This window comes from Schistocerca serialis, chromosome 5, assembly GCF_023864345.2.
Source record: "Schistocerca serialis cubense isolate TAMUIC-IGC-003099 chromosome 5, iqSchSeri2.2, whole genome shotgun sequence".
Lineage (NCBI taxonomy): Eukaryota > Metazoa > Arthropoda > Insecta > Orthoptera > Acrididae > Schistocerca > Schistocerca serialis.
In genome coordinates this window covers 135,808,586-135,823,615 of record NC_064642.1, presented here as the reverse complement: position 1 = coordinate 135,823,615, position 15,030 = coordinate 135,808,586, and the positions used below count along the sequence as shown (strand labels likewise).

The following is a 15,030-nucleotide window of genomic DNA, read 5'->3' as shown; positions in this document are numbered from 1 at the left end:
AATTTTAGACATGCCAGCCAGCTGTAGATCACTACACCCCACCTGCATGACAAAGCCCATCGGCACTTTGTGACGAAGCAAACAGGGATACTTTTGCTTCCCCTCTTGTTTTGGCATCTGCCTCCTTTAAATTCATTTTTTCAATTTTAACTAATTACCATTACCTGCATTTTCATAAAGGAAAAAGTTTGGCCCTCAGTTTTACAGAATATACCACTAGATCTAATGTTTTGCATAGTTTTATGTCTGTAATTGACTTTCTAATTTATTTTGACTATTACTATGAGGGTTGACTGGAAAGTAATGCCTCCACCTTTGTAACTCTTCAACAGTTGGCAGCATTGGTACACAGCAGGTACTGGCTTGCTCTGTAGCCCCTTCTCTACAGCTCCAGTTGGCAGGAAGCCTTAGCCTTGAATGGTTGTGTTGTTACAGTGTAAAGTATGGAACACTGCACAGACAGTCAGTCAAAGCGATTTAAGCAACGTGCAGTCACTGAATTCTTGACAGCAGAAGGTGTCACCCCACAGGAGATTCATCAGAGAACGAAAGCAGTTTATGGTGATTGTGTTGATGTGAGTACTGTGCGTTGTTGGGCGAGTAAGTTAAAAGATGTTGAGGCAGGAACATCTGACCTGAGTGACAAACAAGAGTTGGACGTCCTGTGACAGCAACCACCGAGTTTCACAAGCAAAATGCTGACAGATTAATTCAGGATGATACATCACAATGCTGCGAACTCTGAAATGACGGCTAACAAGGGTCTGAAAGGAAAAGGGAAATGTTTTCCTGCAGCATGACAATGCCAAACCACACACTTCATGTGCCACCTCAGAAGAACTTCAGAGACAATCTCACCACTGTAAGACATAATCCATAGTCCAGATTTAGCACCCTCTGACTTCCATTTGATCCCGATAATAAAAGACTACCTGTGGAGACATCATTATGCTTCTGATGAACATGTTGAGAGAAATGTGAGACTGGTTGCAGAAACAGAGTGTCGACTTCTTCCGTGACGGCTTCAGAAAACTTGTTGGCAGAAATCTATCCAATTGGCTGGTGATTATGTGGAAAAGTGAATACTGGTAATTAAATATCACATTCTAAGGATTATTTCTGCATTTGAGTTATTAAAATATTCCCATCCAAACCCAATTAACAAAGGTGCAGGCATTACTTTTCATTCAACCCTCAGAGTTAGTATCTTTCATTATAGTGTGAAATCAGTAACTGTTTCTTAACTGAAATTTTATTGGTGACTTATAAACAAATATAAATTCTGTAATAATTGTAAACATTTGGAAGACAAAATACTAGTAATCTTAAAGTATCTATTTGGCTGTATTTGAAAACATGTTAGCAAAGCCAGCCCTTAATTAATTCCAAAGTAATTAAAAGTTCTGTCAAAAGTATTGTTTGCATAAGAATGGAGTGAGGAGTAAAGATAGATTAAGAGGAACAGGGATGAACAGTGCAATTAAGAATTAAGAAAGAAGGCTATACATCAGATACAGATTTTCAGTGACATTTGAGAGCTTCTTGACTTCACTGTCGGCATTATGGCACTTACAAGTCGTTACTATTTCATGATGTAAACAAATAATTTGGCTTAACCCTAGCAGTAGGAGAAACTGTTAAAAAGAACCAATTTTTCTATGTATTCAGTTAATAGAATGAGTTTAAATTGTAATTTCTGTAAATTTAACTTCAAACAATGTGGAGTTTCAGCACCTATTATTGTGAGGATATATAAGGACCTGATTTTTGGTCCCAACACAGTCAGTCCACAGCCGAGTTTCAGACGAGAAACCTGTGTTGGTTAGAGTAACAACAATGCTTCAAATTAACAGTGAAATAAGTGTTACAGAATTAGGTCATCTGTTAAAACAATGACAGTGTGTGCTCCATAAGTACCTTTTTATTCTTCAAGAAATGCGAACCATGTGGTTAGGCTTTTACTGTTCGTAGATGATCAACAGGAAACTATTGTAGCTGTATGTGGATGTTCGCTTGCAAACTATTAATGAGGATTATAGAAAGTTTAAACGATGGTGCACTGGCCATATGTAACTGTACATTATCGGTGGGGGTGGGGTGGGGGGTGGGGGGTGAACAGTGAAAGTAAAAGACTGAAACGCAACTGTGCATATATTTCTACATCATTTACAGTAGACAGTACTGCACTTCCACCTGTTATTTTTTTCAGCCCAGCCAGTATGTTGACACTGAGGACAACAAACTAAGAAACAAAGAAGGCAAACCATCACAACTTGGGGGTTCCACCTAACTGCTCAGCTGTCAAAATCAGAGCAATTAAACAACACAAGAATCCATAAATGTGAGAGCCACCTATAAAGGTAACTAATCTATCCAGACACCAGTTGATTCTGAAGTGTCATTTTCTGTAGTACTGGAGACTGACCATTGCCAGCTGAAAAATAATGAGGTCTGTGTTTCGAAGACTATTATGCTAAAGGCTGCAAATGGATAATATGTCCAGCCAACAGGAACATGTGTTGCAAGAATACAAGGTGTGATCAAAAATCACAGTGAATAATCATATTAGAAACAAAGTAATAAGCTTACATATAATTTGATTTAATTTCATTCAAAGTATGTCCTTGGTTAGCAATGCACTTATGCCAGAGTTGAACCCATGACTGGAAGCACTTCTGGAAGGGTTCTTCTGGAACTGCATTCAGTTGCTCTGTCATGGCCCCTCAGTGTCAGTAATGGTATCAAAATGTTTACCTTCAAACACGATTGTAATTTTTAGGACGAGCAAGAATTTTCAATGTGCTAAACCTGTTACGTTTGATGTGGACAGACAAGAACACTTTTTCCAGCCAAAACCTCGAAAATCAAAAGTGAGTTATGACATGGCATCTTGTGATGAAGAAGGAAGCCATTGGTCCATTTTCTGGTCTCTTTCTTAATACATCATTTCACAAACATTGCAGTACAACCTCATAAAATTCACTGTTTACAGTTCTTCTCATTGGAAAGAACTCTAATCACACTATGTTCTCAATAATGGAAAAAACGAGTGTGACTTTGATGATCAATTTTGACTGACATGTCTTTTTAAGGTTACATTGGAAACACTGAATTTTTGTCTCAGGGTCATAGCCATAGAACCATGTTCCATCTCCAGTTACAATTTTCCTCATTAAGTCTAGATCTGATGAAGACAATCCTTCAACTCCATGCAAACTGACACAATATTTTCCTTCTATTCATTACTCAGAAGTCTCGGAACACATTTTGAACCCAGTCATCTAATTTCCAAATTATCAGTTAAAATGCTTTGCAAGGACCCGTACAAGATGGGAAGTTTTTCTTTAAGCTCTCGAATAGTTTCTCACCTGTTTGAACAAACAATTTTTGGCACTTTTTGCACGTTTTCTTCTGTTTTTGATGTCTCAAACTCTGCTTGCTCTCTACTGACACATTTACACTTTTAGATCATTCATTCATACCACTGCCTGTCTCAATGAATCTGGCTGTCAGATAAATTACATCGGCAAAATTAAGCGAGTTGAAAAGTTTAAATATCTCGGAGAATGGATAACAGACACCTTATCAGGCAAAGAAGCCTTAATATTATGCATGGCATTCCATTTAACCAAAAACATCTACAACAAAATATCAGTATCGTTCAATGCAAAATTAAGGCATTACTGCAGTGTTATCTGTCCGGAGGTGTTTTACACTTCTGAATGCCTAGTAATGAACAAAGAAGGCCTAATCGAAAAACTTGAGGCCAAGGAAAAGAAGATTTTGAGAAAGATCTTAGGTCCCATCAAAGACAATGGGGAATATAGAAGACGCTATAATCATGAACTGTATTCCCACATAGAGAAGATAACCGATACCATCTGGAAGAGAAGGATTATGTTTTATGGACTTATGACCTGAATGAGCCCTGGATGACTCACCAATTGTTTGATCACCTACTTGCAGGAGAAGTAAACAAAATGGGCCTGGCTCACAGGTGGAGAAAGATCTCAAAGAAGTGGGGATCAACCATGGCAACTTCTTGGAGTGTGTCTCACTCAAGGAGAAACTTATGACGTGGCAGGGTTTCCAAGAAAAGCCAAAACTATAAACAGGAAATGCTTGGACCCAGGAGAGGAAGGATCAACACTGAGAATGAATGCAGGAGCACTGGGCAAACATCAGAACATGTAAAGCAAGAAAGTTCAAATAACGTGGTCCAAAGATGGCCTATATGAAATGAATGCATTCTATTCCTGCTATTTTATGAGTGTGTGTGTAAGTTTGAATCATTGTTTGATTCTAGTCATAATTTTCTTAATGATTGTTTATTTTTCATCTATTTTTGTGAGAGATTCCTATTGTCACATGCTGATAGACAATAAACTAATCAAAAGAAAGTATTTTTTTTCCTCCCCCAGTTTACTTTCCTGTCCAATAAACTTTCAATTCTCTTGAGACTTCAAAGTACCGTGTGTAACTCAGCCACTGCTTGAAGCAAGCTGTACACTCCAAAGAATGTCTAATAGCTTCATGACTATGTATCTTGTATTAATGGTATGTTATAGTGCACAACACAGGAAAGCAAAGCACTACAACTTTCATTCCATTTTTCCCAGAATGAATTTTTACTATGCTGCACTGATTTGAAACTTCCTACGGCAGATCAGAACTGTCTGCTGGACTGGGAACCTTTGCCTTTCACTTGTAAATGCTCCACTGTCTAAGCTATCCAGTCATGACTTATGAACTACCCTCACGGCTTTACTTCCCCCAGCACCAACTTTCGAAACTCCAGTTCACTCAGAAACTTATTATGTATGGCACTCAGATGCTCAAAAACTATCCAACGTCCCTTGCATAAACAGTACAGAAAACTTAATAGCCTCCACATTCACGTGGCTAAGGCCACTCATAATCAGATTTACATACATCCTGCCTTGCAATGGTCCAGTCAATTACAATCTTTGTGTAGTTTGGACACACCTTTATGTGTGCCAAGTGCTTCTCACAGACGACAAAGAGAGAAAACATATCAATTACAATTCTAGTAAAGATATATAATTTTTTATTGTATTCTTCAGTTTATAAAATTTATGAGCCATTTGATAAATTCTGAAAAGTTGATTTAATATGATGCTTCATAGTCATTTAAATCTTAAATAAGTCTAATTTATTTTTCATTTCCACTGTAACAAAATTCAATGCAGACATACCAGTGGCTGGTATAGGATTCCATGGGATACGGGGATAGTCTGAGTCCTCAGCAATGAAATTTCCAATCTCACTGTATTTCTTTTGGACTGTCACACTCTCCTGCACATAAAGCTGCAAATTAAATACTTTATATCCATCAAAATCGCTAAATACGAACCAGGGAAAATAAACAAGAAATGCATTAAAAATATGTGCCCCATTTTTTTCTGTATGCAACATTTAGTGATTCAACAGAAACACATTAAAAATCTCGAGACATCATATTAAAGGAATGTAAGAACATAAGTGTTAATCCATTACAGGTATTCTAATTTATGAGAGCAGATATCTGGTGTATTGATTCGCTTCTGTTGACACCCCACATCAGTAGCAATAAATATTAATGTAAGAAAGGTAAATGTTAAATACAAACAAAATACATTACCATTGTGTTAAATAACTGAATTTTCCTCTAAGTTTATAAACGTGAATAACTACTCATGCTTGTTGCCACAAGAGGAGAGAATAATTCACAAATAAGTATTTGCACTGTTGTACGAAAACAAGTCACACAATCCATTGAAATAAATTAAAAATATGTATTACCTGCATTTTGTGCATTCCAAGATACAATGAAGGTGACACTACTCCACCAGAATCTCGATATGGCGACGACCATTGACTTCCACTGAAAAGATCTAGTGCTTCTGCTTTCCCATCTCTCATAAGCCATGCAGTAACAATTGGTGAATCAAACTGTTGCGATAAATATATTAATGAATGCAACAACTTACAATTGGTGAAAATTTTCTATACAGAATATGAAGTCTTTTTTTAAATACAAGACTCAACCAAAAAATCAACACTCAACTAAAGATAAATGAAAAAAGCAGAGAACACAAACACCAAAAATACCCACATACACAGAAACACAAAACAATAACACTCATGACATGACTAACAAAAATAATTGGTACACTTTAACATAAAAACATAAATCAGCAGACAGGATAGCAAATATATTGAAGAAAGAGGGCTTATACATTGCTTACGAACAAGAAACTCACTCCAGTCAAATTTACAAGCAACAGACAAACCAGATAAATACCCATATGTTGGGATGACAGGCAGGAATTTCAAAGGTAGGTTGCCAAACACTTGATAAAACATGGACACGAATCATTCAACAGGGAACAAGACATGAAAATTATTAGAGTGAACAATCACAACTAAAATTTCACATACAAAGTGCCCTTGCCATGAAAAAAAGAGTAATTAATGACCAAATCAGTATAAGTAATAACTCCCAGATCATGTAAGCCCCAAAAACAATAACAAACAGATATCTGAAATATAAGCAGAGTAAACATAAGCAGAGTGTATAATTAAGGAATCTTACCCCCCCTCCCCCCCACCCTCTCTCTCTCTCTCTCTCTCTCTCTCTCTCTCTCTCTCTCTCTCTCTCTCCCCCTTTCTCTCTCCCCCCTCTCTCTCTCTCACACAGACACACAGACACACACACACACACACACACACACACACACACACAACAAATGAAAAATATCAGGACTGAATGAAAATATCTCCAGGACCATACATATGAACCAATACAGACTAATAACACTAGAAATCGTAAGCAATGCCAAACAGTAATTTATAATCATGATATTTGTGCTACAATAGTTGTTCCTAAACTGAAAAACAAGAGACAAATACGACAAAATGTAACACAATAACTGCATAATAAATATATTACACATATAAAAAGAAACATGTAATACAGGCCACTGAAGACTCTTCACAAATAAAACAAGCAGAACGCAAATGGCAAAAAACAAATTGACTTTCATTTAGATGCAAACATGGCATACGCCAACATGAGGAATATAAAGGCTTAAGCCATTACACAGCAAGCTTGCAGTTTACATCGTAGTACAGTAGCTAATAGTTCTGAACAGCAGTAATTATATTCAACTGTTTTATGTACTTTGATACAACAATATTTTGGATGCTGGGAGTCGCATTATGATCATTAACTAAAACACAGCTTGTCTTAAAGTCTCCCTGACATTTTCTTTTCAGTGGATAGGAGAGCTTACAACATTTTATTCTAACTTGCAATTATCGAACAGTGGAACAGATGCAGCGATATAAGTTCTTGCACTCTGTAACCAGAGAGATTACATTTACTGTTTTCTTGTGTCATACTGGCCTAATTATCACAAGTTAAAAAACATGACTTGAAGAAGATAAAAGAATATAGAAACATGGCACTACCTTCTCCACATTCATCGAGCCACTTGACAACCAAATCAATACTCCAACAACTTAAGAAAATACCTGACACTTCTTAGAATAAAACAACATTGCTAACATACAAAAGCAAACTACATCTCCCACACATGCCAACCAGCTGGTCACTAACAAAATAACTATGCCTTCTGTCAAAATACACCAATACACCCATTTTGATGACAAATTAATGATGAAATATATAATGCTGGTGATGAAAGAAACAGCGCTTGGTGAGAGCTGCACCTCTGTTAAAGAAGATACAATGTATCAGCCAAAAAGAAAAAAAGTTTAGTAAGACGCTGCAATTTGCGATCCACATTCCAGTAGCTCTAAAGTTGCCTGAAGTGAGAGAGATGTTTCTGCAGATAACTTACCTAAACCTTAGAAAAATTTCTTACTCTGCACCAGTTTGTCTGATGCATTGAACATTTGATTGGAGGAAAAACTGAACATTAGTGACAAGAATGTGTGTCAAACCAAAATTCAAATATACAATTGTGCCTTTGACAGTTATTGCTCTTCTGGCTTAACCATTCGAGCTCCCCACACTGATACAACTTGCCATCAGCTACTCGCAGTTTATAATAAAAGTTTAATTAAATGCACAACTCTGCAGTTTTTACTCTTCTTAACACATAAGATTAAGGAAAGGAAAACCTACGTTTCTAGCATTTGTAGACTTAGAGAAAGCTTTTGACGATGTTGACTGGAATACTCTCTTTCAAATTCTAAAGGTGGCAGGGGTAAAATACAGGGATCAAAAGGCTATTTACAATATGTACAGAAACCAAATGGCAGTTATAAGAGTCAAGGGGCATGAAAAGGAAGCAGTGGTTGGGAAGGGAGTGAGACAGGGTTGTAGTCTCTCCCCGATGTTATTCAATATGTATATTGAGCAAGCAGTAAAGGAAACAAAAGAAAAATTTGGAGTAGGTATTAAAATCCATAGAGAAGAAATGTAGGTTGCAGTAGTTACTGGGAGATGAAGGAGCTTGCACAGGATAGATTAGCATGGAGAGCTGCATCAAACTAGTCTCGGGACTGAAGACCACAACAACAACACATACTACAGATATCTTTGTGGGTTCGTCTCATTTTCATGTGGGTGAAATCCTCTCAATGAAATACATTTTAACCATTCTACATAAAAGTTTTTTAGGCGATAAGCAATGGGGTGAAACTACTATCTTCTCAGACATTATGAGCAGTTCTATTGTTGGAAGTAAAGAAGAAGTTATTCATTTCCCATCTCAGTTCCCTGGAAGCCTTCCACAGTAACAATAACATTCACTGTGGGTTGTGTAACTATTATTTTTACGAAATATGAAACACAAAATTCCCTATCTGTCTCAAATTGTTAATAAAATATTCTGTTTTTATTACCATGTATTCTGAGTTCTGGAGGCTGCACTTAGCTGCTTAACATTAGTATTTTGTCATTGTTTGTGTGTAACAGTTGTCACTAGTCTTATTACTAGGGACCCGAAAAGTTTTCATTTTGTAATAAAAGCAAATATAGAGGCGAATTTTGCCCCAAAATACAAAAACGTGAAATTACCTAATAAATGCTACTTCACAGTTAATTGTATGCAGATGAACTATTTTATCAAAGACAGTTTGAAATAGCTTTATTTTGTACCATATAAATATTGAAAATGTAACCAGTTTTCAGTTACTGGTATTGCACACCATCTGACAAAGTTCAATTGGAGAGATAATGTGCATAAATCACATTGGCAAACTAAAAACACGAATGAAATTCTATATCAGTCAGCTCGATGCTCTGGTGCCATGTCAACTGCAAGGAGTTGTGGAAACTAACAATTTACCACAAGAAACATGTACGTATATCTCATAGCTAAAGTTGCTATACTCTGCACACTTTTAATGTGACAGTATTAGGTGGCAGTAGTTTTGAACTGTGGTTGTGTAAAATACCATTGGAGGTTTTGGCTGAACTAACCCGACCTCAGCAAGCACTTGTGTGGTATTTGTTGCTGAATGCTTTGTGTTATGTGTTGATCATTATTTTTTATAACAACAAAAATAATCAATTATTGATAATGTAATGTAAATGGACAGATAACAAAAATCTACTCACCAAGCGGCAGCAGGAGTGCGCGCCCACACACACACACACACACACACACACACACACACACACACACACACACACACAAAAAAGGATTTAACTATTATTGTATCTGCTACATTTTCAGGTCCCTACTTATTATAAACATGGAAACTGAGGTGACAAGTCACGGGATAGCGATATGCACATATGCATATGTCAGTAGCATCCCGTACACAAGATATAAAAGGGTGCTGCATTGGCGGAGTTGTCATTTGTACTTTGTGATTAATGCGCAAAGATATCTGACATCATTATGGCCACAGGAGAGGAATTAACGTACTTCTACCGCAGAATGGTAGTTGGAGCTAGAATTCCATTTCAGAAATTGTTAGGGAACCCAATATTCCAAGATCCACAATGCCAAGAGTATGCCGAGAATACCTAACTTCAGGCATTACCTCTCACCATGGACAACGCAGTGGCTGACGGACTTCACTTAACAACCAAGGACAGTAGCATTCACATAGAGTTGTCAGTACTAACAAACAAGCAACAATACACACAATAATCGCAGAAATGAATGTGGGACGTACAACGTATTCACTAGGACAGCACTGCAAAATCTGGCACATTAGATGGTTATGGCAGCAGATGAGCGACGTAAATGCTTTTGCTAACAGCATGATACCACTTGCTCCGCTCTCCTGGGCTCGTGAGCAAATTAGTTGGACCCTAGATGCTTGGAAAACTGTGGCCTGGTCAGATGAGTCCCAATTTCAGTCAGTAAGAGCAGATGGTAGGGTTCGAGTGTAGTACAAACTCCATGAAGCCATGGGTCCAAGTTATCAACAAGGCACTGTGCAAGCTGGTGGTGGCTCCATAATGGTGTGGGCTGTGTTTGCAAGGAATGGATTGGTGCTCTGGTCCAACAGAACCGATCATTGACTGAAAATGGTCACATTCAATTACTTGGAGACCATCTGCAACCATTCGTGAACTTCACGCTCTCAAACAACGATGGAATTTTTATCGATGACAGTGAGCCATGTCACCAGGGCACAGTTGCCTGCGATTAGTTTGAAGATCATTCTGGACAGTTTGAGTGAATGATTTGGCCTCTCACATCACCAGACATGAATCTCAATGAACATTCATGGGACATAATTGAGAGGTCAGTTCGTGCATACAATCCTGCAGTCAACACTTCCGCAATTACGGACGGCAGGTTGGCTCAATATTGCTGACCGGGGGTGGGCGGGACTTCCAATGACTTGTTGATCCCACGCCACACCGAGTTGCTGCACTATGCCAGGCAAATGGTGGTCTGACACGATATTACGAGTTAATTTACGACTTTTGCCACCTAAGCAAATGTTAATACGGTATAGGAAGTGCTGGCACAATGTACATAATTTAGAAGAAAAGGTAACAACTCACTGAATAGCAGATGCATTCTAAGTGTCTCACCTGGAAACTATCTTGGGCAGTTAATAAGGAACCAACTTGTAAAGATCAAATTTTAGACACATCCATTAAATAGACCTGAACTTTTCAACTTGTTTAACATAGAACAGAAAATCAGAGATGATAAGGTCATTACAGAATCACTGAATATCAGTGTAACTAGGAATACAAATAAAGATAGGAAGATCTTTGTGTTGAGCAAGAGAAACAAGAAACAGATATCAGATTACCTGACAGGTCAATATAAAAATTTCGCCTCTAGCACTGAAAACATTAAGCACCAATGGACAAAGTTCAAGAGCATTGTACAATACACTTTGGACAGGCATGTGTCCAGCAATGTTGTGACGCACGGAAAAAACCGCAACTGCATTAGAAAGCTGCTGTGAAAGCAAAGAGAGCTTCACTGCAAAAGTGTTCAAAGCCTCACAGGCACGTAAAAACTACATTAAGCCAATATTAGCATAAAGAGGGCCATGTGTGAAGTATTCAAAGAATTTAAAAGTAAAATTCTATCTACCGACTTGACTGAAAATCCTAGTAAGTTTTGGTCTTTATTTTAAATTAGTAAACGGATCAAAGCCATCTGTCTGGGCCCTCTGTGACCAAATGGCGTTGAAACAAAGGGTGACACACAAAAAGGTCAAAACTACTAAATGTCTTTTCCAAAACTGTTTCACACTGGAAGATTGCACTGTAGTTCCTCCTTTAACTAGTCACACAAGTCACAAAATGACAGATATTGGAATAAGTGACTAAGGGACAGAAAAGTAACTGAAATCTCTCAACTGAGAAAATGCTATTGGACCTGATGGAATAATAATTTAATTCTACATAAAATATGAGAAAGAACTTGCCCCTCTTCTGGCAGCAATGTACCATAGATCTCTGAAGGCGCAAAGCGTTCCCAATGATTGGAAAAAAAGCATAGGTCATTCGCGTTTTCAAGAAGGGTCATCAAACAGACACACAGAACCATAAGCGTATATCTCTAATGTCAGTCTGTTGTAGGACTTTGGAACAAGTTTTATGCTCATGTATTATGACACTTCTGGAGCCTGAAAATATCCTCTGTAGGAATCAATGTGAGGTTCATCCACAAGACCCAGAACACAGTACATATTGTCACAAAGGTAGATGCCATGTTTCTTGATTTGCAGAAGGCTTTTGACTCTGTTTTGCACTGCAGCCTAATGAACAAAACACGAGTGCACCAAATATCAGACGAACTGTAAAATTAGACTGAAGAGTTCCTAGCAAATAGAACACCACAGGTCATCTACAACAGAGAGAAGCCTTCGGCTGTAGAAGTAACTTTGGGCATAGCTCAAGGGAGTGTTATAGGATCACAACATCTCACAATGCATATTAATGACCTAGTAGATAACATCAGAATTTCCAGTAGGCTATTCACAAATGATGCTGTTGCATACAGTGAAGTCGCAATCCTGGAGGACTGTAATGAAATGATGGAAGACCTGTACAGGATCGATGTTTGGTGCAAAGAGTGGCAACTGACCCTTAACATAATCAAATGTAACATATTGCATTTACATATTAAGACCCATTATAGTATGATTACATGATTGCTGAACAATCAGTGAAAGCAGTTACTGCCATAAAATATCTAGGATTACACATACAGAGCAAATTGAAGGAAACGACAAATTAATCAAGGTAAGGTAGATGCCAGATTGAGATTCTTCAGGAAATGTTGCCCGTCAACAAAGGAGGTAGCTTACAAAACACTTGTTGTTCTGCAAACCAATCAAGACTGGAACAAGAAAAGGGCAAAGTAACACTGGTATATGAAGTACCCTCAACTACACAAAAAGAGGTGGCTTGCCGAGTTTAGATGAGGCACCAGATCAAGTGAGTTCATGTGGAGCATCATAATGACGTTGAGGAGTGCGAATTGGAGGGGATACAGGACACACAAAGGCGAGATTGTTGTCTAGAGGGTGTGCGAGGTTAGCAGAGATTGAGTCCGACAGAATTACAGGAACATGGTTAACTCTCATCTATGTACACTACTGGCCATTAAAATTGCTACACCACGAAGATGGCGTGTTACAGACGTGAAATTTAACTGACAGGAAGAAGATACTGTGATATGCAAATGATTAGCTTTTCAGAGCATTCACACAAGGTTGGCGCCGGTGGCGACACCTACAACGTGCTGACATGAGGAAAGTTTCCAACCGATTTCTCAGACACAAACAGCAGTTGACCGGCGTTGCCTGGTGAAACGTTGTTGTGATGCCTCGTGTAAGGAGGAGAAATGCGTACCAACACGTTTCCGACTTTGATAAAGGTCGGATTGTAGCCTATCGCGATTATGGTTTATCGTATCGCGACATTGCTGCTCGCGTTGGTCGAGATCCAATGACTGTTAGCAGAACATGGAATCGGTGAGTTCAGGAGGGTAATACGGAACGCCGTGCTGGATCCCAACAGCCTCGTATCACTAGCAGTCGAGATGACAGGCATCTTATCCGCATGGCTGTAACGGATCGTGCAGCCACGTCTCGATCCCTGAGTCAACAGATGGGGACGTTTGCAAGACAGCAACCATCTGCACGATCAGATTGACGATGTTTGCAGCAGCATGGACTACCAGCTCAGAGACCATAGCTGCGGTTACCCTTGATGCTGCATCACAGACAGGAGCACCTGCGATGGTGTACTCAACGACGAACCTGGGTGCAGGAATGCCAAAAAGTCATTTTTTCAGATGAATCCAGGTTCTGTTTACAGCATCATGATGGTCGCATTCGTGTTTGGCGACATCGCAGTGAATGCACATTGGAAGCGTGTATTCGTCATCGCCATTCTGACGTACCACCTGGCGTGATGGTATTGGGTGCCACTGGTTACATGTCTCGGTCACCTCTTGTTCGTATTGCAGCACTTTGAACAGTGGACGTTACACTTCAGATGTGTTACGACCCGTGGCTCTACCCTTCATTCGATCCCTGCGAAACCCTACATTTCAGCAGGATAATGCACGACCGCATGTTGCAGGTCCTGTACGGGCCTTTCTGGATAGAGAAAATGTTCGATTGCTGCACTGGCCAGCACATTTTCCAGATCTCTCGCCAATTCAAAATGTCTCGTCAATGGTGGCCAAGCAACTGGCTCATCACAATACACCAGTCACTACCGCATTTACTCGAATATAAGCCGCACTTTTTTTCCAATTGTTGTTATCCAAAAAACCGCCTGTGGCTTAGAATCAAGTGCAAAGTAAGCGGAAGTTCTGAAAAATGTTGGTAGGTGCCGCCACAACTAACTTCTGCCATCATATATGTGTAGCGCTACACAGGCATACTCTGCAGGCACAAAGATAAATACTGGCACCAAAACCTCTGCGTCATTATCCAATGAAGTAAATAGAAATTCCGTATTCTACATCTTCGAGTATAGCATCCTTTCAAATATTCGTAGCAACAAAAATAAATTTCTTTACACAAAAATACCAACAATGCACAAAGCTTTAGGATTGTTGCAGGAGTTGATACGCTGCGGCTCATTAAGATTTCATGTAGCGGCACCTATTGCTTCGTGGAATTTTGTGAAGAACTTTCATTATAGTGCCAAATTCAATAGGGGATTTATTTCTTTTGCGGAACAAAGTTCTAATCGTGCGGCAGGTTTGCGATACAGGATTGATGAGAGCAACATCAGGCGATGGTGACTGCAGAGAGACAAATTATCTGAATGTTCAAGTAGAAGGAAAGCATTTAGTGGGCCAAAGTGTGGCCGATATCATGCACTAGAAGTGATTTTAAATGAATTTGTTAAGGAACAGTGTCAGAAATTCCTGCCTGTGAACACAGAAAATTTAAAAATTAAGGCACATGAAAATGCTAGAGAGCAAAAAATTCAAAAATTTAAGGCTAGTCGCAGCTGGATTGATCTGTTTATGAAGCACTGGGGTTTTTCACTTCGGAGGCAAACTTCAGTTGCACAGAGGCTGCCGAAAAATTATGAAGAAAAAC

The 15,030-nt window shown here is 38.8% G+C and overlaps 1 protein-coding gene across 1 annotated transcript in view; it reads right to left on the bottom strand.

The window, feature by feature from the left end:
• The window catches only part of LOC126482268 (eukaryotic translation initiation factor 2-alpha kinase-like), a 191,284-nt gene that overhangs the window by 114,059 nt on the left and 62,195 nt on the right, over positions 1–15,030 (bottom strand). Inside the window, exons 6-7 of the mRNA XM_050106249.1 lie at positions 5,803–5,952; positions 5,217–5,328 (exon numbers count right to left, since the gene is read on the bottom strand). Of these exons, the coding sequence (XP_049962206.1) occupies positions 5,217–5,328; positions 5,803–5,952 (262 nt within the window). The remainder of the gene's footprint in view (positions 1–5,216; positions 5,329–5,802; positions 5,953–15,030) is intronic.